General features: G+C 42.1%; 1 protein-coding gene across 1 annotated transcript; it reads right to left on the bottom strand.

Annotated features, from left to right (window-relative positions):
• Window positions 1–3,531: 3,531 nt before the first annotated feature.
• On the bottom strand, window positions 3,532–26,805 carry ARRDC4 (arrestin domain containing 4). The gene is made up of 8 exons (XM_080982241.1): window positions 26,364–26,805; window positions 19,724–19,793; window positions 16,977–17,124; window positions 11,646–11,748; window positions 10,711–10,967; window positions 8,720–8,882; window positions 7,786–7,940; window positions 3,532–7,681 (listed from the first exon to the last, which is right to left on the bottom strand). The coding sequence occupies exons 1-8, from the start codon at window positions 26,692–26,694 to the stop codon at window positions 7,625–7,627; spliced, it is 1,284 nt and encodes a 427-aa protein (XP_080838367.1). The 5' UTR covers window positions 26,695–26,805; the 3' UTR covers window positions 3,532–7,624.

The raw sequence follows: 26,805 nt of genomic DNA, 5'->3' as shown, positions 1-26,805 counted from the left end.
AATTGCTTTGCAGTGAAGACAGTCCTGCACTCCTTCCCTGGCATGAGATGGGTAGCCTTGAGCACAGTACACAGGTCACAGGAAGGTCACAGGGACAGAGAAGAAAACGACATTGGAAAGCTCTGCTTAGAACAGCCTTTAGCACTGAGACTTTTTTCAGCAAGAGGCCACATTCTCTCCTGGACCACCTTTGGAGGGCCATATGCCAGTGGAGATTGGGAGCCAGAGGAAACAGTAAGTGCAGCAATGAATTTCAGAATGGCACGGGGAAGCTATTCTACCTACCCAGCACAGGTAAGGCAGATTTATTTATTTCTATCCCACACTGCCAACTACCCACTATAGTGCAAAAATAGGGTGACAGGGCCCACAAACACTCATCTTACAGTAGCAATTGTATTGACTTACCAAATTGTGGTTTTAATACCTTTACACAATTGTTCTCTCCTCCCTGCAGTCTCATTTACAAGAGTTTCGTATCTTGCTGCTGAAATCCTATCAGTATATCACATACCCTTATCAAGAATATAAAAGGGCTTTCCTTGCCTCTTGTGTTCAAAGAATTCTATAATAGGGTTTTCCCAACTGAGTGTTTTGATTGCTGTGCTCTTAGGGCCACCTTTCATTTTTTATGAGGCCATTCTAGGACAACTTGGTGATATTACTGTGCTTTGCCAAATGTACAATTAAGCAAAAGTTTACACAGCCAGGGTAAATAAATGGCTGCTTTATATCACCTCTGTAGGCATCGTGCCAAACTTGGAAGTGACCTGAAAACATCACAAAAGGGGGCAGAACGGGGAGGGGGGCAGGACAGGGTGTTTGCAGGCTTTTTCAATGGCATTTCAAATATACGTGATTTCACTTAAACACATGCTGCCTTGAAATGTAACCCCTGCATAAATTGGTGGTTGCCTGTATATATAGTTGCATTTGGCCAACAATACACAACTGTTGTTATCTAGGTATGTCATGTTATTACATTTCCAGCTGCCCTGCCACAAAGATTCTGCTATACACAACAACTGGTTACGTGCTCCAGTCTGCTATACTAAGTCAGGAAAAGAATATTCTGCTAGCTGGTTCTCTTGCACATGTGTAAGCCGCTTCGAAAAGAATCCACTGTTCCTGTGATCTTAATACCAAAGGAGCATTTAGTGTGCCTACCCATATGAGGTTATTCTGTCGGAAAGCAGCTGACGTCATTGAGGTGCGAATATGAAATTTTTCCTATTAACTCTCCCCATTTCAGGAACCTGCTTTGCTGAGATGTTTTATTTTTGCCATGTAACTTGGCACAGCCTCTGAGCTAAGTGCTCTTCAAATATGGAAAATCTGCTGAAAAACAAAAAATCTTTGATTACCCACAGAACATCCCCGAAGCAATCAGGAAGGCCAAGACTACAGTTTCAACCACTGCTGGCATGGGACTCTGAACTAAGTTCAATTAAGGCTAAATTCAATAGGATTTACTTCTGGATAGATGTGGATAGCACTGTAGTGTCATTTGGGAGTTGAAAGAAATGATGGGATCCAGTCTAAGGCACATTATGAGTATCAATGACAGGCAAGGTAAAGTTGACAGAAGGCTTTAAATGAAGAAATGCAGCAGTTTCTGTGGGAAAGATGCTCCTTTTCTTACAAGCCAACAATTTTAATGCATTTTGATTACAGTCCAAGTCCTTAAAAGTACTCACTGTGGTGCAATGCAGATTGTTGAGCATAATCTATTCGGGGCTCTCATGTAAGCCACACTGAAATACATGGAGTTTAGCTCCACCGTGATGCCATTTCTGTAATGTGTGATGAAACAGAGGCCTACCGGTACTTTCTTTAGAACACTATCCTGTGTTTAGTTATTAAGAGCTATTATATCTGCACTCTTCAATCAAGTTATAAAAGGGCAGTTACTTTTTAAAACCATAGTAAAATAGACAAGCTGAAAACAAGCAAATTCATAAAAGCCACAGCAAAGTAATAGACAAGTGAAAATAAAACCGAACAAGAAGTTTAAAAGTCTGGGGAAATTAAGGTCTCTATCTGGTGAAAGAAAGAAGCAAAGTGAATGTCAGATGAGCCTTTGTAAGATTTCCAGAGGGATAGCGTGTTTATTTCTGTGATGCTAAAACACAAGTAATGTCATCTGGACCTAACCCTGCATTTCCTTTGCATTTCACTGTTTGCACACAACCCACTGGTGTGTGTGTACACCTGCCAACTTAGGATAGCCTTTTAGGGAAAACATCCTTACAAGGCAGCTTCTATAAAAATAAAACCCGCATTTCACGTTGTGCTTAAGTCATATTTCAGCCATCATTAAAAACGATAAAAATGTGTTAAGCATAAAAATGACCTTAGCTGTAAAAAAGAAACTATTAACAACTGGAATGCCATTAAAACAATTATAACATTTAATGCATCTGCAGAAGTAGACTGAAGTCCTCAAATGCTTATGCCACAATAAATTTGTTAAGTCTTTAGGGTGCTGCAGGTCTTTTAGTATCTTCTTTGGGGAAAACATTCCAAAACCACCCTAAAAAGGCACTTTCCCATTGTAATGCACATGGAATAACCTAGAGGACAGACTCTAATGATGATGTTCAGATTGGCACATGTGGAGAAAGACTGCATGTACCCTTGTGCTGAAAGGCTTTACAAGTCAAGTCATGGGTGGTGCTGTGGTCTAAACCGGTGCTGTGGTCTAAACCACTGTGCCTTTCGGGTTTGCCAACTGGAAGGTTGGCAGTTTGAATTTGCACAATGGGGTGATCTCCCGGTGCTCTGTCCCAGCTTCTGCCAACCTAGCAGTTCAAAAGCATACCAGTTCTAGTAGATAAATAGGTACCACTGCGGTGGGAAGGTAAACAGCATTTCCATGCGCTCTGGTTTCCGTCACAGTGTTCCGTTGTGCCAGAAGCGGTTTAGTCATGCTGCCCACATGACCCAGAAAGCTGTCTGCAGACAAATGCCGGCTCCCTTGGCCTGAAGCAAGATGAGCGCCGCACCCCAGTCACCTTTGACTGGACTTAACTGTCCAGGAGTCATTTACCTTTTACCTTACCTTAAAGGTCAAGAACAGCTTACCACTGCACTATGATCTACATATATAGCAACACCCTAGAGGTGCCGGGCCCTAAGGAAGTTAGATTAGCCTCAACCAGAGCCAGGGCTTTTTCAACACTGGCTCCAGCCTGGTGGAACGCTCATGAGACCAGGGCCCTGCAGGATCTGATTTCTTTCCACAGGGCCTGTAAGACAGAGTCATTCTGCCTGGCCTTTGGCTTGGAGTCAATTTGATTCCCCCCCCCCCTCTTTCTTTTTTCCTTTCTTCACCTGTGATGAGGCTGCATTTTAATGTTGTAATTTAATCTTGTTTTTAAGTTGTATTCATTCAACTTGTTTTTATTATTGGTTGTTAGCCGCCCTGAGCCCAGCCTTGGCTGGGGATGGCGGGGTATAAATAAAATTTATTATTATTATTATTATTATTATTATTAACAATTCCCCCCCAACACAATCAAGACAAACAGGTGCTTTTTGTGCTTTTATTAAGAAACAGAACCCATAGGGTTCAAACTTTAATATAAAGTACAATCATTTTTCAGGGTGATTTTTTTTTTTTTTTGCTTGGCTTTTAACCTGGTTTTACAGTAGCTGAGAAAACACAAAAACACAAACCCCTGCATTATTGAATTCATCATTATGCAACATACATTATTAAGAAGCAAATTCTGCCTTAAGTACAGGAGGCAGAGCTTTGCTTTTTCAGTTTCAAACCAGAGCCTTATAAAGATACAGCATGCTTCTGAAGACTCCCCCCGCCCCCGCTCACATACTACTTAAGGCCACAGTTACAGTTTATTTGCAAGTAACCCAGGAGTGATCCCAAGATTGAAAACAAAAGAGCAGCATTGTCATTCTTTGTACTGATGCATGCTCTTCTGCTGTATGACAAGAATGATACCAACAGCCAGCTCTTATTGGTATTACAGTCAAGTCGTTGCAAGCACCTAATAACCATTGTTTTAGTCCTCCCAAGACATGCATGCTATACAGCCATGGTATTGCTATTCAAGTAATAAATAGGAGTTAAGAGACTTAATTTAGTTCTCATCAGATGAAATCCTGCATTTTTTTTAAAAACAGGCATCCCATAAAAAAAGGCATCTGGGATACCACTCAGGATTGGATTTTAAGACAAATGTATTTTTTTTTTTTTAAGAATAAGTTGCAATGCAATTTTGGTTCAAGCTTCTTTTTCTTTCTGATACATAAACACAGCAAATGGGCAAAGTGTCACATTCTCATCTCATCTGAACAAGCATAAAACATTAGGCATTTCTAGCTCCTCACGTCAGATAATTAATGAATAAATATGTCTAGAAGTCAGTTTTGCCAAACTGTTTCTCTAATATGCCCAAGTAATAGAACCCAGCAGGTTTGACACCAAGTGGTTGGGAACATCATAGCACAGGCTAAGCGACCCTAAAGTCCATTCCCCTTACTTCCTCTCACAATGCAAACTACTTGTTGATATTTTTGGGTTGGGTAGGATGCCAGCTGCTCTGCCTGGAAACAATGTTGTAACGATCTTTATCTCCAGTACTAGACAACTCAACTCTCACAAGAAGGATGTAAGCGCCTGGGGCACACCAGACCCCTACAAATGATTTGCAAAGTTGCCTTTCCAGAAACACTCCATCCACTGCAAACACTGGCATTTTGCTAGTATCAGATAAGCTTGAAAAGAGGAAGAAATTCACCTGGCTGAGGGGAGGGAAAGATAGACTCTAGAGAACTAACTGGCTGCTTCATGTGAAATATAGTTTGGCTTTAGCAGTCCCACCTCACTTTTTTGACTAGCTAGTCATTTGCTGACTCGTAGCAAATAGTCCCTATATTGCACCATGGATTCTTCCTCCCTTCATGTTGTTTAAATTTCACCTTGTTTGGCAACTTGTAAGTAACAGTGCAACAGGCAGTAATAAGCACACACACATAAACTCTCAAGAGGCATTGCACACAAGTCAGGAGAAATCTCTGCCACCTTTGGCTGCAATCCAGCCTCCATTCTGCTTACTAATGGCTGGTGAAGTAAGTAAGACTTTTATCCATTCCACAATAATGGGAGGGATCCACTCCATCTTCTTCTCAGTGTGCTCACATTAAGAATATAGGGTTTCACTGCCGTTTCTCTCCATAATCAATCATTTTTGCTCCCTTCTCCTAATTCTCCCCTACCCAATAGCTGCGCCTGACAAGCCTCCATCAAAATGAATTATATCAGCCTCCATGTACTTCTGGCCATCCCACAAACTGCTAACAGACCCCATCACTAGTATAAATATCCACTCAGCAAGAAAACACAAATATTAGAGGAAGTCAGTAATGCAGATTCCAGGGCCCTTAACACGTGTGTGTGTGTGTCTTTTAAAGTGTCAATGCTTATTATTCTGTTACGGTAAATTGTTTAGAAGTGGTGACCCCAATTAAATCAGGCCGCAGCTTAATTTTCATATACCTGTTAAAAACTATTTTTAAAGATGCAGAAGTCATCTTAGAGGCACTGTTTTTTTCCTTAATATGGTGACTGCTTCAAACTTATTTCTTGTTCATACAGGGTCATTAAGGTATGGTGCTTTGCAGTGTACAAGAGGTCAAGTCCCTGCCCAAGCAGGTTGCAATCCATAATTTGATAAAGGAGGCAGGAAGAGAAGAAGAGAAGTGAAGTTAGAAGGAAACAGGGAAATGTATATGCACTGTTGGGCATAGGCTTGATAGAAAAGGTGATCTGAAGGGAGAAGGCGGGTGGCATCATGCAGGTGCATGCACTATCATATAAAAGCTAAGAAATCCCTCCCCCTTTAGAACTACTTCCTTTTTACTCATTGCAAACATAATAAATCCAGAATTTAATGGACAATTTAGGTTTCTTCAGTGGCGTAGCGTGGGGGGTGCAGGGGGGGCGGCCGCACCGGGCGCAACATCTGGGGGGGGGGGTGCTCGCACTCGCAGCTCTCTGCCCCTACCTGGCTCACTCACTCACTCTCACTGCAAACAATACATGTGCTTAGGGGGTAAGGGTTTCTTTAACTAATCTAGTGGAAGAGACTCGAGTGCTAAAATCCACGGGTTAGGGGGCGCAAATTACTTGCCTTGCCCCGGGTGCTGACAACCCACGCTACGCCACTGGGTTTCTTACCAGCTGCAGTATATCTGCTTAAAAAGATAATGTACATACCATACAGGATTTCCTTCAATCTATGAGGCACCCCTAATATAAGACTTTATGCTTAGCAGCAATATTCACTATTCTAAATGACCTGAGGAACAACTCAAGTTATATTGCACCATAGTAAAGACACAGCCCAATTCTGAAGAAAGCAAAGAACAATTCCCTGATAAGTGAGCCAGATTGCTGTACATAAACACGTGCACTGATAAAGGTTCTCATGTTGCTTTTAAGGAGAACTGCCCTACTAAATAATGATTCTCCAAGAACCTCTCTCCCAACAACCCCCAAAATTCATAGAGAAATGACTATCAAACTGGAAATTTAACAGGGGCAGATCCAACTGCAGAATTACGCTTTTTGGTCTCGGCTGGCTCTCATATCCAAAACAGAGGTAGATTTTTTTAAAAAAGGCTTTTAAACACAGTAATTCATTATTGGAAATCATAGCTACTCCTTTCTTCATTCTTTATAGACACTCCTGCAGAGTGCTAAAGCATCCTACCTATAATTGCTCTAGTGGCAGTGGCTCAAGTTGCTGAATTTAAGGACTGGTGTAGTATTTGGCTGCCCTTGCCAGATTTTGTCCCATTGGTAAAGATGTGGGGGGGGGGGGACAGTTCTGGAGAGTTGTAGAAAAATTAACTGTATTTCCCTTAACAAAACAAAACAAAAACTTGAAGTGCAGCAACAAAACTCCAGCTTCATCACTGAAATAAATGTCTGCCATTCATAATTAAAAAGAGCTGGCACCTTCATAACTCTTGCTATATATTAATATTCCCTATAAAGTAATATGCATTTTAAGACCACTAATTGATAGGTGTCCATCTGACATTTCTTTCTTTCTTTAAATTAATACATTCTTATTTTTGATGCTGAGTACAGTCAGGACCTCAGATTTTCTTGCTTGGGTACTGAAATTGTCAAGCAGAAGCCCTTGTAAACTAAAGGAGTGCTTTTTAGAAGCTTACTCTTATTTTTATGTCCCTTCTCAGGATAATTTAGTCATGCAGATAAAACAACTATATCTCCTCGGTGCAGCCTTTTTGTTATGTGGTTTGGCTGCTCTTGAAAATATCCTCAGCATGATTTTTGCACTATATGCACCAGTTTCTAAATTTTCTTTCTTCTTAGTTATTTTTCAGTTGCTCCAGGTAAGATAGGGGCCACTTTCTTGGTAATCTGACCTCATGGTTTCTTCTTTGCCAGCGAAACTACACGACTTTCTTCCATCTCTTGCCTCTCCTCAAGGGGCAAGGTGTAGTCCATCTTAATGTTTCAGTTGCCTTGATACCTTTAAGCAATAAATTGCTTTAAAAAATCTTTTAGGCTGTAGAAAACAAAATCAAGATATTCCATCTGATCAAGATGCAGCTTTCTCAATCATCCTTAAGCCATTATTGAAACTGGCTGGCTATCTTCCACCTCAGTAGGATGTGGGTCAATCTGCAGAGAAAATAATACACTTTACTGCTTGGGATTCTGAAGTTAATATAAGCTTTTTTTTTGGTAGATTTAGACAGAACTTGCACTCAGGGATCTTGATTTACCTCTGAATAGAGAGGTGGGGGCTGAAACCGGAACTCCTGAATGTAGGCCAACATAGGGCAGCATAGTTCTTCATTGCAATCAAGTAGTTGTGGATAAGCAGTGACATGTCTTGAGAACTCTTCCTCTGACACGATATCGGCATAATTGGGCGGTGCTAGCAAAAGAAAATATTTTTTAAAACATACATTAGCTACTACTTCCATGGTTCTCTTCTGTAGATGAATCTTCTCCTAAGCCCTACTCTATGATGGCTGATGACCAACAACACAAATGAGATTTTAGTGTAAATGATGAATCACTTAAGAAGCACTGGAATCTGAATACAGGTATTACTTTCTGTTTCAATGATATACTTGTGACAAACCAGAGGGATTTCATGATTTATTATTACTTAATGTACTTGTATTTCTTCCTTTCCCAGCATGGCATTTTCTTCTCATAGTCACCTGACAAAACATCAGCTAGCCCAAGGCAGGAATGGAGAACCTATGTCCTTCCAGTTGCTACTGGACTGAAACTCCCATCACCCCTGATAATTGGCCTTACTGGCTGGGGCTGATGGGAGTTGGGAGTCCAGCAACATCTGGAGGGCCACATGTTTTACCATCTCTGGTTTAAGTTGACAAAAACCTCCCCAGTTCAAGCTCAACAATCAATTTACTACAGTGGAGGTGCTGGGGGAAAAAAATGGAGCCCCCCCCCCAAAGGGTAAAGTATGTTTCTAGGTGGGTTGAAAGAATAAATAAGCACTTGCATGTCCCCCTGCCCTGCCTCTGGAACTATCTATGACTTTTTACATTGGCTCTAGTTCACTTCATGAGAGCTTCACAATTTATTTTTGCAATGTATATAGCAGCTCCTGCTACTGCAAGAAAAACAACAACAACCCAGCCAGAATAATACAGACACCAATCTCATAACCCAAAATTGTACCTTCTGGATGTTCTGGCATTGATAGTGCCAACCAGCTCATATCCATGCTGAACTGGCTGGCAAGGCTGGAGTTTCTGCTGGAAAATGCAGTACATGGAATTGTGCCAATCACTAGAGGCAGCTCAAGCATCAACTTTTTAGCACCAGGAATATGAATGTACACCTGTGATGAGAGAGACACAATTTCACAGAATCTGTCCGAGAGGAGCCAAACCTAGCACTACAAACATATCCAAAGGCAAGATCAGAAATTTTCCATAAACCCAACAATTTTGGATTAGGGTTGCACCAATCCTGCAAATGATGAAACTACAATCTGCCCCATCCTATTCCCACATAGTTTTAGAAGAAATTCACAGATATTTTTTTTTAAAAGGGAGAGGTTAATGTTGTTTACAAGTTAAAAAAACACCACAAGGTGGTTATAGATCTTCATATGTATGAGGTGGCCTGAGGATTGCCTGTCTTCACTCCAGTTGTTTTAAAAAGATTCTTCCAAGGATCTAGATTAGCAGCTAGGCAGTGCACAGGGCTTCTTGAAGGGGTTACACACCCTCTGAAGGAGCGGCTATGCAGCTTGGGGGTACTTCTGCATCCTTTGCTGACACTTGAGGCTCAGGTGGCTGGTGGCTCAGCTGTGCCCCTATCTGGAACAGCCTAACTACTATTGTCTATGCTCTGGTAATCTCTAGGTAAGATTCTTGCACTGCATGATACATAGGGCTGCCTCTGAAACTTCAGTTAGTGCAGAATACAGTGGCCAGGTTGCTCACAGGGGCAAGACAGTTTGAGCATATTACACTGATCCTGGCCAGACTGCACTGGCTGCCAGTTAGTTTCTGGATCCAATTCAAAGTGCTGGTTTTGACCTACAAAGCCTTAAATGACTCAGGACAGCAACACCTCAAGGACCACCACTCTCCATATGGACCTACCGGGACCCTGAGATCATCATGTGAGGCCCTTCTTTGGGTGCCTCTTCCACGAAAGGTCTGGAGGGTGGCAGCACGAGAACAGGCCTTTTCTGCAGTGACTCCCCATTTGCAGAAAACTCTTCCCAGGGAAGTTCACCTGGCACCTTCATTATACACCATTAGGAGCCAGATGAAAATGTTCCTCTTAAACCAGGCCTTTGGCTGGTTTACAACTGCTGCCTTTTAAAATGTATTGTTGAGGGGCTGGGGTTGTTTTTGTTCTTATTTTTATTATGTATTTTGTGTTTTTCATACAGGCAATCACTGTTTTGTACACATTCAAAGCACACCCTACTGTGCATGCATGCATGCATCTCCCCAACCCGGAAGTTGCCATAATAGGAGTAGGAGGTGAAACAGGCTTACATGCGCTCTGCTGATACACATGGGGTCAGGAACACAACCCCCATGCAAAACAGCTCTTGCCTGTAGTAATTTGTGAACCACCCTGAGATCTATGCATGTAGGGCGGTATGCAAATTTAACAAATCATGATGACAATAAAATATCTAGAAAAGCGGGAGGCAGCCCTCAGGCCACCTCATACCTATGGAGAGCTACAATATATCTACAAATCCAGCCATGTGCAGCTTCTGAAATGGACTCCTGATCTGCACATTGGTTTGGGTGAATGAGCTCAGATGTGTTCACTTTGGAAACTACGCTCGCAGGATTCTTCCTTTATCCCTATTTGGGGGTAAAGCACATATAACTGTGCTGTCATTCATATACATCTACCCTCAGGAATTTGGCTTTGTTTCATACTTTCAACATTACCTTCCAGCCATTTTAACACCATCTCAACCACTTCAATTGTGGACTCCTAACCCCTTAAAATTCCAGCAACTAAATGTTAGCCTACTGCTTTTGGACATACAGAACAATTCACACTCTATGAAGGAGCAAGCAATGCTTAGGAAGATTTAGTAAAAGATAAGTATGCCTGAATTTAAGTCTGTTTAGTTACATTAACACAGTCTTCAAACCTTAAATTAAATAGTGAAAAGCCACACTTACAGCTAAGGAATATTCAACTCTGATAATACAGCAGTCAAGGATAGAAGGGGTGACAGGTGGAATTTTCAAAGTTTTCCCATTCCAGGTATCTGTGCTCCCAGAAGCAACATGGTTTCCTCGCACATTGGCGACCATCTGCCGAAAAGTTTTTGTTTTCCCACTAGCCAGATAAGTCTGTGTTTGGAAAATAGCAGCTTTTGGAACAATTAAGCGAGAGGAACAATTCTCAATTTCTGCATAAATTGGTATTGCTTCACCTAAAAAAGAAAGAAAGAATTTCACAAAGAACGAATTAATTACCAAACATTATGATGTACTTGAGTGACAAAGAACTTCATTCATCACATGATGCAAATTATTTTTCTTCCTTCTGTTGCGAGTTTATAATGTTTAGAAAAAAACTTCCTATGTTTATTGTGGCAACAAGCACCATGAATAGTCCTACATTTGTATACGTATCTGCAATGATTTTACTAATCATTTATTTGGCTTTCTACTTAACCTTTTCCCTCTTAAAGTGACAAAACCTGAGGCTTTTTAGATAGGGTATTAATGTTATGGGGAAAACATGGCATTCCAACACTAATATAGAAGCAGAAGGACACCTGCAGAGGAGAACAAGAGGATTGGGGAGGGGAGGTCCTTAGCTGTTCCTCTGCCCACCAATTCTACTCTGCGAGTGCCATCATCCCAGACCATCTAAATCACTTTTTCCTAACTCTGGCTCTGAAAACAGCAGAACAGGGTGAGATTTTTTTTGAAGAAAACCAGCTGATGCGGAAATGCTTGAGCCCTTCCATCCCACTTGTCAACCCTCCCAAGAAAATTCCACCCCCAATAGGAATTTGGGATAATAGGATCTTGACAGAGGGGTGGGACTTGGTATTTATCAACCTAATATCCAGTTTCAGTCTTATTGAAGAAGGTACACTTGCCATTACAATAGCCTTTCCTCTCTATTTTGGCACTGAGGGAAACTGGGCCAGAAGTGAAAAACCAGCATCCAATCATCTTCTCCTGGCTTCGTCTTACAGGGCTCTGTAAAAAAGAATTTAAAAAAATCATTAAAAGAATAGTGGTTTCAAACCCACAGGTACCAGCAATTCACCTGTGCTTGACTCACCAATTAAGAGTTTGTTTATTTACCGGCATTTATAGCTTGTCCTTTACCCATGTGGTCTCTGAGCAAGCTACACACAGCTCAATATAATTAAACCAATATAACATATTCAACCCACAAAGGTCTGTGCAGAAAAGTGCACCTTGAGGTAAGTGAGGTAAGTTAAGGCGAGACCCACAATGGCATTAGCTTTGGCAGTAGCCATCACAAGGCAAGGGAGGCAAAGCAGGTAGCTCTACCCATGTGGCACACCACAATCCACTTTAACAATCCAGGTTACTGCTCCATATGAGGCAAACAGGATTTGCATTCTCTCAGACAGCTCCAAAGTGAGTGTAATTCTTTTTGGAGAAGACATGTCCCCTTCCCATTTTTATTCCACAAGGCATCTCTGCATATACACACTTTTGGCAATCAGTGCAGTCTTATTGCTCTCTGTTGCAGTAACTAGGCATCCCAGGTTAGCAATTCAAATTTACTATCCAGATGTTCATATCAATTACTATTATTTAAATGACATTAGTGGCCACATGTGCAAAGTACCAAGTCACTGTGTAATACTACTCTCTTGTTGTTATAATTGATCCTAAATATTTATTTGTTTGGGGCAACACAATGTGAGAGTGATCTACTGAGACCATGCACATGTAATATTTCTTTACTCAGCAGGCACAGAGGTGTGAAGCAGTGGCAGCAATTACACGGGCAGAAAATGCATCTCCCTCCATTCTCTATGGTGGGAAGGGATAAAGCTTCTGCCAACCCTCAACAGCATATTATTTTATTTTAATGGGATGACATGCTTTCCTCCATCTAAATGGACCCAAATGAGAAAATGCATAAAGGAGTCTCTGTAGACAGTGGTTAATTTTGAAATGGAAGGTTACTGAATCCCTCAGGAATTGATTTAGAACTCAAGCCTACTAAGAATCATATGGCACACAACAAGTCCAGTTTACACAATTTTATGAACTACCACCTTATGCTATGCTGCAAAATGCAAGTTAATTTTTGTTCACATTCTTACAAATATTAGAATGGGGTGGTCAAAAGGGACAGCAGTCAATTAATACTTTATAGACAGAAAAATGACCCCACTTGAAAGTTAACCAAAGTCATTCGACTTACTTTATTGTTTCATTGTTACCAGACTTATCAAGCAGGAACAAATATGGGAAGCAATCATAGATATGGTAAACACACAACACAGAGATGACTGAATTAATTTCAAATACTCTAGCATCCTTATATGTGAGTGGATTTTGTGTTTTGTGTATGTGATTTCCTAAGGTACACCTAATGGGAAGCTGCTCGGGGGAAAAACCCTGCCCGCAAAACTCTTTTCTCAATGCCCAAAGGCTGTTGCCAACAAGAGGAGGCACACTGGTGCTTTGGCCAAAGAGGATATTGTTTTAGTGAGCAGTCTCAACTGGTTTATATTATCATTTCATAATAATGCATGGAAGTTCAAATGTTAGTTTAGACTTGAGAAACAAAACCAAACAAGCTGCACAACCTATTCAGCTGGGTAAAGCAGTTACAGTATTTGGCAAGTTATGTTACAGGGCTGAATTAGCTACACATCAGAAAACAAGTGTGACTAACATTTTTAATTAACATTGAAGTAATGAAAATATGCAGCCAACAAGGTTAGGAGAGTTACTTGAGGTAATATTAACATCACCTGTGCTAAGCCCTACTAGGCTAACTTAAGAAAACTAACATGAAAGTTCAAGCAAACGGAAGGCATCCTACACAAAAGAGAGAATGACCAGAGACACAATGCAGTGAACTGCATTTGTTACAGTGAACTGTACTTGCCATAGACTTAACAGCAACAGCAGGAGGTTGAGCTACAGCTCCACTGGCTTTCATCTACCTCTCTCTGGGCCATTTCGAACTACTGTACCAGAACAGTAGTACATATTTTACAGACAAAACGAGTGCATAATTATTGTGTAACAGGAGTGAATTTTAAGAAGCACAAAGCCAAGCAAATGTCACAGATTCAGAAAGTACCTCATGGGTATTTTAGTTCAAGCCACTCCCCCACCACTCAAACTTGTGAGTGACCTTCCATAAAAAAAGATTCCCTTAGCAATCTGTTCCTTTGCATGGCTTCTGTTATCAGATCTTCGTTAATGCTAACCCAAGTCTGTCTTTCCTGCTGATCTGACATTTCATAAGTTGTAAAAACTCATTTCACTAAAATAAGTTATTACACTGAATAAAGTTAAAGGGTACAGAACTGGCTCATACTCCATTAAGTCATTCGGGGGGGGGGAGGGGGAGGGACAGGTAGAATTTCCAGTCAATATTATGCAGAGGGGGGTCAGGATCCAAATAACATGACAGTTAGTTCTAAATGTCCAAGGAGGTTTTTGGACCTGTGTTTCTCAAATAGCAGCTCCCTGCTGGAAGGCAAGCTAATTTTGAAAGAGAAAAGCATTACAGGAGTAGTTTGTGGTATGACACATTGATTAGGAACATCAGACTCCTAGCCAAACTCACTGGAACAACCAAGCCTTGAGGACGTTGAAAACTGACCTTTGGGTCCCTTGGACCAGACATTCATGTAAAAATACACACTTCTGGAAACAAGGTTACACTTAACCTACTTTATACATAAAAATAACCCACTGGATTTTGGTTCAGCCATCCACTGAAGTGTGAAGAACAAAATTCAAAATTGGATCCATATATCATTTAAGCAATACTAAATGCCACGAACAATTGCAGGCTTTTCATTTATATATTACCTGGTCACTACTGACAACTAGGAAATTTCTTTCAGAATGACTCAGAGTAATTTCAAAGGGTGATTGCAACCCTTTAAAAACTCTTTCCCCCCTCTCTCTGTGGGTGTGTATATGTGTGGGTGTGCATGCACAGAGAGTGGATCTCTTAGTTCAGGGCTGATCAAATGCACGTCAACCATCAAGTCAATACCTTTTATTCAGAAGCTTTCTGCTTTGTATTGCAAAGAGCCCTGTAAATGTTATTTATTTTGTGCCATTTGAAGGCTACTGGACTGAGAATCAGTGGATCCTCTGGGCTCTGTTTTTCAAATTTTCAGGTGCTTTTATATATAGACAGATAGATAGTGGTACCTCGGGTTAAGAACTTAGTATGTTCTGGAGGTCCGTTCTTAACCTAAAACGGTTCTTAACCTGAAGTACCACTTTAGCTAATGGGATCTCCCGCTGCCGCCGCACGATTTCTGTTCTCATCCTGAAGCAAAATTCTTAACCCAAGGTACTATTTCTGGGTTAGCGGAGCCTGTAACCTGAAGTGTCTGTAACCTGAAGTGTCTATAACCCGAGGTACCACTGTAATATATATATTTATAAACAAACAAACATTTTCCTTGCTCTCAGAACGAATCATAGGTAAGGGTGTAAGGTGAACTCTTTGCTGCAGAAGCTGAAGTTGTTATAAGGGAAAACAGACTGAAAACTGCTTTTGTATGGAGTTTGAAAGCTATGCCAAATGAAATGGTTATTTGGTGAGTAAGGCAGTTTAGTAATACTTGAATGCTTCACATATTCTGGCTGAGCAAGTTCTCATGTAAGCATTAGCAAAGGATTGTTCAAATAAAAGGTGCAGGGGGAAAAAAGAAGAGAGCTAGGCAGGCAGGTATATATATATATATACACTGATGGTACAGTGGCAGATATGGCCTATCAAAAAAATCAGAGAAGAGGAGACAAGGCTATTCACCTTTAAATCTTGCATAGTTTCTAATCATTGAACCTGATTTGTATTCAGCAAGAATGTTATACTTTATTATAAGGGGTGGGGAACATGTGTCCCTCCAACTACAACTCCCATCATTCCTGGTTATTGGTCCATTCTGGCTGAGGGTGATGGTAGTTGGAATCTAACAATGCCTTGAGAGTCAAAAGTTCTCCACCTCTCCTTTACACAATGGGCAAATAATACACCCAGTCCTAACCATCAATCTAACAAGAAGCAAAAGCTGCAGGGGAAAAACAATGCTGAATACCAAGAGCACAGAATACTTGCTACATTAGCATAATGATGAAAAGATAAAATGGTTCCAGCATTTCCTGAGCAGCAGAAATCACAGAATCAGATTTAAGCAAGCAGTTATTAGATCTTAGGTCCCATAATAAGAAGGGAAGATCTCATTTTATGTTTAGATGGAATGGGAATGTAGCCCACTTCCATTCTGATCTTATTTTCTGTAATAATTCCACTGATCATGCTTTAAATGTGAGTAAGTCCGTAATATTAATAATAGAAGATCTGAGACAGCTGCATCTATACACGTAATGCTAAAAAAAAGAAATGCAAAGTGGAAGGATGTATAGGATGAAAACCAGAGCTTAAATCACAGGCTAGAAATGATAAATAGTTCACTATAATGCCTGTTCTATCATTCCCTCTATCTCTGATATTCAGGCTGCAAATACTATTACTTGCATAGCCACAACAGCACCACCACCCCACAAGCAGCTGGAAAATTTGCAGAAGTACAAAATAACTTTAGGGGGGAAAAAACCCCAGGAGGGTATGGGAAAAACCCAAAACAGCCCAATGAGGAGTGAGTGTGCTCAGTGGAATGTTGACCAGCTGGGGACCACCTGTGCCAAAATATACTTCTACATGTTATTTTTGTGATGACCAGTGGTTTCTAACAAATACATATGAGTGACTGGCTGGCTGTTGAGGAAACAGAAAACCAGGGGGTGGGGTGGCGGGATGGAGCAGAGTGGCTGGAATCCGGAACAGCCGTACTATACTCCACACTACAATATTTTTTATTCTGGTCCCACTTATAGCCTAGTATTACTGAGAGAGTGTCAGTCGTTGCAGCCATGTAAATGTAGCTACTCTGATATAAAGTACTTTAGGCTTTGTGTTATTGTTATTAATGCATGTCAATCCTGCCCCAACTTTTGGCAGAAACAGCTGTGCCAGCAGGGATGTAATCAATGGTATTAAACAGCAACAAAAAACTGTTGGCAATCCATGCAGCCTAAAGGCTATCTATTTATAGAGGAAGCTTAGAAGGGAGCTTACATGCATTTGAAAAGTCAGCAAAGTTACAGACCAAAATATCACAGACCTGGTTATAGCTGAGGGTTAATAGCACGTATAGCACAGCTAGATCTGCTCTTACCAGTAGAACGGGTGAATTGACATCTATGTGGCTGATAACCTGGAACTCTCTCTTCACAGTTTGATCAGGGACCATTGGCCTTTCCAGGGTTGCTTTCACACAGTACTGGATGTTGCCATATTTGCCCGTGAAGGAGGTTGCTAAAGGTCTGGACACAAAACAAAACAAAATACCCATTTACAAGTTTGGCACCTTTCTCAGAGGTAGACTTAACAAATGCATGGTCAACCACCTTCTTGCTAGAATGCCCATGGCATGAGCAACATAAACCAAGCAGGTATGTTTAAGAGAAGCTAGGGCATGACAAAACAATTTTAAGATCGACTGTATGCATTATATGGGCCTGTGAATGAGCAAAACTATGCCAAGCAGCATTTGAGCTTCCTGCACATCTTAGGCGTCATCAAAATACTTTGTAACAGGGGTGGCATGCCAGTATATCTACCACCTATTTGACCAACAGGTGGATAAAAAAATCAATGAACACTATTGTTTGGGTGGCAGTTTACTTGTATCATTTCCCTATAGGTTCATTTGTTTGCAAACACAGGAGAGGACTGTTTGCCTCCTAGCTGTGCAGTAGTCAGGGGGCAGAGACAAGAATTGCAGAAAACTTCCTCTGACAACCTGCTGTAACTGAAGGTTTCTTTAAGCAGTAACACAAACAGCCATTGATGGAAACATCATTGTTTTAATTGCATTATTTTGGGTAATTTTGTACGTCAAGTCTGGTGTACGGGACAAAAGCCAACAAAATAAATCCTGTTTAGTCCAGCTGTTGCATCCCATCCCCATTTCCTATGTGCTAGATGCATCCATGTGCTAGAGGAAAAAGCAGGGAAACTGCTCTAGAAGTATAGTCTCCCAATGTTATTTAAATCACCTTTCATTCAGGATTCTGAATTACATAAGGTGTCTACATGCCTAGACTCTCAATACACAGCCAAGGACATAATGGATGGTTCAGGGCCAGCAAGTGTGTCCCTGTTCTCATCATGTGAACAAGTAAATATCTGAATATGGCTTAACTGCTCAGCGAATCATTCACATTTCTACAGAACTAATCTAACATTGCTAGAAGTCAATTTATTAAAAGTTGTAAATAGTGGTAAAAGTTAATTTCATTGTACCACTATAATAATTTTGTAATTAGAATATACATCAAACCATTTGACAATGGGCAGATCAATTCTAAGTGGGATGGTGGGTGGAAAGTGAAGGGATGGATCACACAACTCCAAAGCCTTGCATGCTTGTGCCAGTCAGTGTAGTAGATGTCTGTCTATACCATAGCTGTCAACCTTCCCTTTTTTTGTGGGAAATTCCCTTATTCAAGTGCTGTTTCCCGCTGCTTCCCTGGATTGTTAGATATCCCATAGACTGTCCCTGGGACAGGTGAGGCTGCTGATCCCTTATTTTTGAGGCTGCTGATCCCTTATTTTCAAATCTGAAAGTTGACAGCTATGGTCTATACATGCATGCATACACACACACACACACACACACACACACACACACTTCTTCTGCTTTGCCCGTTTTATGAAATGTTCCTTCTAAACCAAGGAGGGGAGGAATTAAGTGGGTGAGTACAATTCTCTTGGAGAATTAAAAGGGTGGTTGAGCCAGCCTCTGCCCCACCCCAGAATGTCCTGTTTCAGGGCCTCACCTGGTAACACACTACCAGTGATAATTTACACTTGTGGCATTTTTCCACTGGCCTCTGGGGCAGACATGCACTGCCACCTTCCCAGGATGCCAGAGAGGGGTCTTTGAAACATCTTAATTCTCCCAGCCAGCAGATCTAGGGGTTAGCTTTACTCTGTAGAGTTGTTACCTTTCTTCTAAGAAGTTATCTCTTTAAAACACACTTGACCATTATTTGATTGGTCTGTTGATCAACTGTTTTTTGACTGGTCATCTGTTCAACCATACTTTTTTGGCTTCATGATTGTGATGAAAGGCACAGGTGTTGCCTGCTGAAGGCATGGGATAAAGAAGCTCCTGCTACCAGGGAGAAAAATATCTACAGGAATAACCCTCTCTCTCCCTAGGTCATCCACCATCTTACTATCCACATTTTTCTGTCCCCTCTCCTTATAAAGAGAACACATTTCTCTTTAAGCCCTAGCCCAGGGATGGAGACTTGAGCCCTCCAGATGTTGTTGGACTCCTATCAGCCCCAGCCAGCATGGCTAAAGATCAGGGGTGACTGAAACTGGAATCCAACAGCATCTGGAGGGCCAAAGGCTACCCAATTCCCATACAAACAGTATTTACAGTTCCACAAAACTCTATATCAATGCTATTCAACTGCTTCAGCTTTACCAACTGCAAAAATTAAGCTGCTTACATTGACCTGCTGCCTTCTCATATCCTCCTCCATCACAATTTGTTTCAGCTCGTGAGCACAAGATAAACAGTACTGCAAGAGGCACATTTGTATCTTATGTTGCATTTTACCTCTGCCCCATCCCAACTGCTTGCATCAGGTCATCCTGCTTGATTCATTTAATAGAAAAAAGGGCAGGAGAGTACTAAAGCCTAAATTCTAACTCCCAAGGCTCTACAGAATAAGGCACTTTCTTTAAACTCTAAACAAGATACAAACCAAACAAAATCAATATACAGACAGAATTTGGGTCACAAAGTATAATCTATATATATATTTCTGTTATTTTTGAAGTGTCCCTAGATAGTTTCAAGAAAACAATAAAAACCAATATGTCAAATTATGCTACATCACTTACTGCTGGGGGAGTTGAAAGCTGAAAGGGTATTCATGTTTTCCGGCTTCTAACAGGATTAAGCCCTCATCACCTACAGGGAAAAGAAGACACGTGGTTGGCTTTTTCCTCCCACTTTTTGAAAAAATTATAGATCATAATGATTCTGAACACACAAATTGCAGAATTAAGGCAATCTATTACTTAGGGGGATGCGGGTGGTGCTGTGGTCTAAACCACAGAGACTAGGGCTTGCTGATCAGAAGGTCGGCGTTTCAAATCCCTGTGACGGGGTGAGCTCCTGTTGTTCAGTCCCAGCTCCTGCCAACCTAGCAGTTCGAAAGCACATCAAAGTGCAAGTAAATAAATAAATAGGTACTGCTCTGGCGGGAAGGTAAATGGCGTTTCCGTGTGCTGCTCTGGTTTCGCCAGAAGCGGCTTGGTCATGCTGGTCACATGACCTGGAAGGTGTACGCCAGCTCCCTCGGCCAGTAAAGCGAGATGAGTGCCGCAACCCCAGAGTCATCCGCGACTGGACCCAACGGTCAGTGGTCCCTTTACCTTTACCTATTACTTAGGTGCCACTTTGAAGAGGACTCCTATTGTGCTTCATCTATGACCAAGAGCTACTGCAGAACTTGCTAAAGGACGCAAAATGGCTTGGGTTAGGATTCACTTTCTTGCATCCCACTGTCTCCCCTTATACAAGCAATACAAACACTTGATTACCAGAAGCAAATGTGATATGTGGGTGCATGCTACAAGCAGTGCTCTCTCTTGTGAATCACATTTGAAACTATTGCCTGTCTCCAACAGCTAAACAACTTTGTAATAGAATAAAGTGAACTGCTAAACAACTTTGTAATAGAATAAAGTAAGAAGGACAGAGAAGATAGTGTTTACTGCTGTCATGAAAAATAAAAATTTAGTGTTTATGAGGTACGTACACATATTTACAAAGTGTAAGTAAGAGCCATTGTAATGTACTATTTAAACTTAAGAATCATGTTCAATATTAAGTGTTGTCATGCTCACACCACTAACTGCACAAAACTGAACAGTGTGAATGAATTCCTACCACACCACACTGTCCAGCTTATTGTATTGCACCAATACAATGCTCCCACATTACAATCCTATGCATTTCATTCTTTAGGAACAAAGGAAGCTGCCTTTACTGAGTCAGACCATTAGTCTATCTAACTCAGTATTACTAGACAGGATCTGAAACCATGTTCACTGGCTAGGCCTGTTGCTACAGCAGAAACTTGCACGTGTTGTGTAACAGCCTGTGGAAGAGCCAGGGTTACAGAATAGTGTAACAGTTTGCTGCAGTTTGGTCTCAAATTCTTCTCAGATTCCCACTTCCTCAGTTGTGGGGAAGGCCAGTCTTTTAAAACTTGTGAAAGAAATCCAGTGGATTTCACAAAAGCAATTTTAGCATGATGTACTTCTTTGATTGCCTTCCCAACTGCAGTGCCATCACAGAAAGTACCTAAACAAGAAAGGCCCTTTCTAGTCTTTTTGAACTAAAGCAATCAGTATAAGCCCAAGGTAGGTTGTGCACAGCACAGCAGCATACCTGTCTGTTGAAGAATCTTAATGACCACACTAAAAACCAGCAAGACATGTAATTAACTGTTCCACACAGAGGAAATTGATTACAAATTGCTTCAAGAAACAACCGGAAGATTCGTCTGAACCTTCCTCTGAATCAATGGTGAACAACGTAACTAAAGGATGTACATCACATGTGCCCAGACAAGCACTTCCTCTTCCCACATACTTTAAGAATCTGTCCTTTGACTGGTATGATAAGGTGTTGCCCAAAGTAGCTTTGAGCTGAAAGCAAGTTGATCAACTCTTGTGACTGATCTAGACATTTAGGCACAATTACTTCTGCCCTTTGATTACAGCTACTAGAATCAACACTATTCTACTTAAACAGAGATGGATTTTCCTGGAAGCAGTGTTGTAGAGTGAACCGGCAAGAAATTCAAGCGACTGAGCAGGATGATACTTCAAGGAACATCACAACCACCACCAGAATGTTCTCTAAAGGCTCAAACAGGTCTTGGGCATGCCCCAAGTACTTAAGTGGGGCTAGCCCTCAGTACTTATGCCCCCAAAACTCCAGCACAGGCCAGTAAACAGAGAACTGGATTTGTAAGACTGAGGTGCAAGTCTCAGCTCTATCTCAGCTTCATTGTGTGAAGAATCTAACCAATCCACTCAGTCTCAACGTCATATCATGTTCAGAGGAACCAGTACAATAAAATCTCAATTCATGTAGGGTTTCCATTCCATAGCTCAAAGCTAACTGCTGGAAGGGGAGGAGCCCCCCCCCCCCGCCAGAATACTACCCTGCACATCCACTGCCAGAGGAAAAAGAAACTTGTCTCAGCTGGGACTGAGCCGGCGTGCAAAAGTCCAGCCACTAGGCTACCATGGCATGAAGTAAGATCAGCTGCTGCGAAGTTTATTCAATTGTGGACTGATCTGGGACTCTCCCCAAGTCTTGCTAATTCACTTGGGTGGAAAGGACACAGGCCTCCCGTTCATCAGGCAGCATTGGCCTGTGGTTAGGCTTGTCTGGTTTGATATTTTGCCAAGGTTGGTGTGGTACTGTCAGGGGAACCCCAGGGGCATTAATAGGACCTGGAAGGTTAACCTGGAAATCAGGCTGAAATACATGATCTTGGGGTGTGGGGTCATTCACAGTGGCGGAGTGTGTTCTCATGGTGCCTAGGGAGTGCACACACAGTGGGGGCGCAAGAGGGCAAATGAAGCCCATCATGTGCCAGCCCAGACCTTGCTGCCGAAGCGACACCAGTCCTGAGTTGCACAGGGCCCTGCGTCACTTTGCTAGGCTGGGATCTGATCACCACCTAGGCAGGGTGGTTTGTCTTATTAGCTGCAGGTTCAGTTTATTCTTGCATCTGAGGTTCAGTTTACTCCTGCACCTATAGGGGTTTCCCTCTGCAGATAATCATCTGGTTTGCTGCGTTTAAGCTTAATAAAGTGGTCTTTACTTCAGCCAAACCAACTTTGTCTGACTCCTTATTCAGTCAATGGGTCGCAAATGAATCTGGGTGGTTTTCAAAAGAAATGAAAAGTAATCAAGGTTAGGAATATGGGCAGCTGCCTCATACCACGTCAAACCAATGGTCTATCTAGCTTAGTATTGTCTACACTGACTGGCAGCAGCTCTCTAGGGTTTTGGGTTCTTTCCCAGGTCTGCCTGGAGAGTGAACCTGGGATCTTCTACATGTAAAGCAAATGCTCTACCACTTAGTGACTGCCCTTCCTCCCTCAAGCAGTTTGTTTCAAGGTCAAGCAGTCTGGTTTCAGGAATCCCCCTCTCAGATTGTATTAGTAGTTATCACCACACACAGCAAAATCTTTAAAGCATTTTGCATAATTAAAAGTGCTATTGATATAATGGGGAAAGTTACTGTCATCTGTGGTGGTTTCCACTACCAGTGAATGATATTAAAAAGATAGATTTTTAATCTATGGATAATTTTTCTTCTTGATTTAATTTTGACTCTTTCTTACATCATCAGCATGTTTGTGAATGTTGCCTACCAGCCAAGTATGGCAACCCACCAAGACTTAATAAATCTCCTCTCCCTTTGTTTTTTGCTGGCTACACAACACCAGGGGGGTAAAAAAAGGTGCACTATGTGCATCTGGGTGGATCACAAACTGTACAGGCCTATTTTTCATATTGCTTTGAAATGACAACATTTTTTCTTAAGTGTCCGAGGTGGATGAAGAAAATTCTTTCTTCGATCTTCTGCAGTAACTTAACACCAAGCTACTGTAAACTTCACAGCTGCAGGGAGATGTGTCCAACCCTAGTTCTAACAGAAAGAATTGCCACTAGGAACACAGCCTAAAAGTAGAAGTCATCCATAACCAAACCCTTGTGAGTAGTCCCTTGCTAACTTCCTTCACACCTGTGCCAGCAAGTCATACTCTTGCCCTTGGCTTGCCTATCTCCCTATTCCAAACAACTATGTAGTTTTCAGTGTGGAGGAGGAAACCAATTATTAGAAACATCTTCTCAAGTGTTATTTCACATGATGGCCCAGAACTAAAATTGCCAACTTCTTTCTGGCATGGTTCAGGTGCTTTTAAGAGCTGAGTAACAGGCTGAGATTCAACAGGTGAAGTTTCTCATACACAAATATTCATATTGAGGCATTTTGTCTGATGGAATCCTGTTCTGTTATTGGCTAATATATGTAGATATAAAAAGAATGACACTGAGCAATATCTCTCCATGAGCAGAACAGATTTCCTACACATTGAAGAAAACCCTCAAATGGAAAATTGTATAGTAAAGCGCAAGGGCTGGGTTTACTTTTTGGTTTTATAGCAATACTCAATATTTCAAACACTACTTTAACATTAGGATCAGATGAAAGATGTCTAGCCATTGTGTTTTAGATCATGGCATATGAAATTTTGTGTGCACATGTTTGTTTCTGTTCCAAATGGCTCAGTCACGGTCACCTTCTGGAGGGAAGTGAAAACTTTACTTCAAAAGGCACTTCAAAGTAAATACTGGCCAATTGGTTTTATTGCCACTGCTGCATGATTATGTTTTATAATGTTGTCATTATTTTAAATCTTGTTTTATCATTGTTAGTGATGTTAGGGGACCTTTTGACAGAATGGAAAGCCATGTAAATTATTTAAATAAACATACAACTCTCTCAGCCTACCCCATAATCTGCACCTAAGTCCCCTTCCCTCTTAACTCCACACCTTCCTCCCAACTGCAGCCTTAATACAGGGTGCCCCTATAATTCATCCCCAACTACACAAACATCAGCCAGTGGTCTTTACTCATTCAGTTTATTTTGGCAGGCCTTTTACATCTGTTTCAGCTCTAGATTTCTTTTTAACTTTGCCACTTTTAGATTTTGCTGCTCTTGTATGTATGCTTCACTGTTGATCTGCTTTATCGTTTTTTAAAAAAATGTTTTAGTTGCGGTTGTAAGTCACTGAGAATTTGAGTGGCATGGTTTTACTGGATACAGTGGTACCTCGGGTTACATACGCTTCAGGTTACATATGCTTCAGGTTACAGACTCCACTAACCCAGAAATAGTGCTTCAGGTTAAGAACTTTGCTTCAGGATGAGAACAGAAATTGTACTCCGGTGGCGCAGCAGCAGCAGGAGGCCCCATTAGCTAAAGTGGTGCTTCAGGTTAAGAACCGTTTCAGGTTAAGTACGGACCTCCGGAACGAATTAAGTACTTAATCCGAGGTACCAATGTATTTCTGTTTCATGTCACTATTAAATTGATTTTATGCTGCTGTATTTATGCTGGCTTGTGTGTGCATGAGCTGATAATTGTTGTTTAAAATTGGTTATGATTTTTTGCTTATATTATTTAATTTTTAAAAAATTGATAAACCACTCAAGTTTAGAAACTTATAAACTATCACGCAATCCTCCTTCCTGGCCTAATGGTCTGACTTTGCATAGTGCAGCTTCCTGTGTTCTTATAAAGGAGAGGAACTATACCTCAACAATACTGCATCTGCTTTGCATGCAGAACATTCCAAATTAAATCCCTGTCATCTCTATTTAGGGTTGGCAAACACCTTTGCCAGTAAGCTTGGAATAATAACACAAAAGCCCTCTTGCATCTGATCAAAGGTCCATCGAGTCCAGCATATTGCTTTCTGCAATGGCCAATCAGATACTTCTATGAAACCCACAAGGAGGGTGTGAGCACAACAGCTGTATAATGAAGGTGCATGGCACACTTCCTTGGCGAGGGATCTCCCACAACTTAGGGGCTGCCACAGATAATGTTCCGTCTCCAAGTTTCTGAGGGCAGAGGAACAACCCTCTGCTGATCTTGTCACCCAAGAGAGTTGGGAAAAATACTTAAGTTTTACATAAGTGCATGCAGTGAAATTAATGAGTAATGTTTCACTCAGTACTCATGTTTTTTTTTAAAAGCTACCACTTGCAGCCCCCAACCTCATCCCAGTCCCTCCTACACTGTGTGACCCCTGGTTTCATTTACATATATTTATACCCCACCTTTCCTCCAAGCAGCTCAAGGCTTGCACCCCATCTTTTCCTCCCAACCCTGTGAGGTGCATTAGTTAGGCTGCAAAAGCAACTTGCCCAAGTTCACCCACTGAGCTTCATGACCAAGAGGGGATTTGAACCTGAACCTGAACCTTCCCTCACACCACACTTGGTCCCTTATGTAAACTTCATGCAAACTGCTTAGGAAAGCGAGAAATTAAGCAGGGCACAAATGCCTTAAAACAAAAACAATAACAAACACCGACTTGCAATGAACGCGCTATTAACAATGCCAACATTATTAATATTCTGAACAAAATCAGACAATAGATCTGTTCCATAGGAGGCAACCCCCTAGGGGCCGACGTCACCCCCCCCCCCATAATCTATTTGAGGGGGCTGCCCCCCAGGTTGATGGGCATTACCATTCAAATGCGGCTCTGATCGATTATGTGGGGCGGGGCTTACCTGCCCACCCCAACATATTATTCAGGTTGTTCTCCCCCTTCTGGCCCCCTCCAAGCAACCCCTCGCAGCCCAAGACCCCGACCAAGCCAAGCCTCCCCTCCCCACGCCATGGGCCGCTTCCTGCCTCCTTCTCACCTGCCGGGCGCGGGTCCTGCCCGAGCAGGTGCTGCCGGACGTCCAAGTAGGGCACCTCCGCCTCCAGCCGGGCCCCCGGGCCCCCTCCTACTGCCGCTGAGGGAGAAGCGGCGGCGGCGGCCACAGAGGCGGCTCCCTCGCCCCAAGCGGCCCTGGCGCGTCCGGTGGCCTCGAGGCGGAGGGCGCGGAGGGGCAGCGGCGCCGCCGCCTCCAGCACCACCCGCCCGGACACGGTCTCGCCGCCGCTGTAGCCGCCCGCCGCCGCTTCCGACAGAGACAAGGCCAGCTGAGCCTTCACCACAGACGACGACGACGACTCCTCGGCCGCCATGACGCGCCTCAGGCCCCTCTGCCCGGACGACGACGACGGACACCGCCGGCGCCGGCGCCTCAACCCTCTGAAGGGGAAGGCAGACGAGGAAGGAACGGGGAGTTTCGCCTC

The sequence above is a fragment of the Podarcis pityusensis genome, assembly GCF_964106645.2.
Source record: "Podarcis pityusensis genome assembly, chromosome: 14".
In the NCBI taxonomy this organism is placed as follows: domain Eukaryota; kingdom Metazoa; phylum Chordata; class Lepidosauria; order Squamata; family Lacertidae; genus Podarcis; species Podarcis pityusensis.
Note: the sequence above shows the minus strand (reverse complement) of the source record. Positions and strands in the feature narration are given on the sequence as shown.

Excerpts from the sequence above, each read along its gene's own strand:
- ARRDC4 (XM_080982241.1), bottom strand. The coding sequence starts at position 26,694 with ATGGCGGCCGAGGAGTCGTCGTCGTCGTCTGTGGTGAAGGCTCAGCTG. Across the intron at positions 11,749-16,976 it reads TCAATTCACCCGTTCTACTG|AGCCCTGTAAGACGAAGCCA; the intron begins GTAAGAGCAGAT and ends TCTTTTTTACAG. Across the intron at positions 7,682-7,785 it reads CCCCACCTCTCTATTCAGAG|ATTGACCCACATCCTACTGA; the intron begins GTAAATCAAGAT and ends TTTTCTCTGCAG.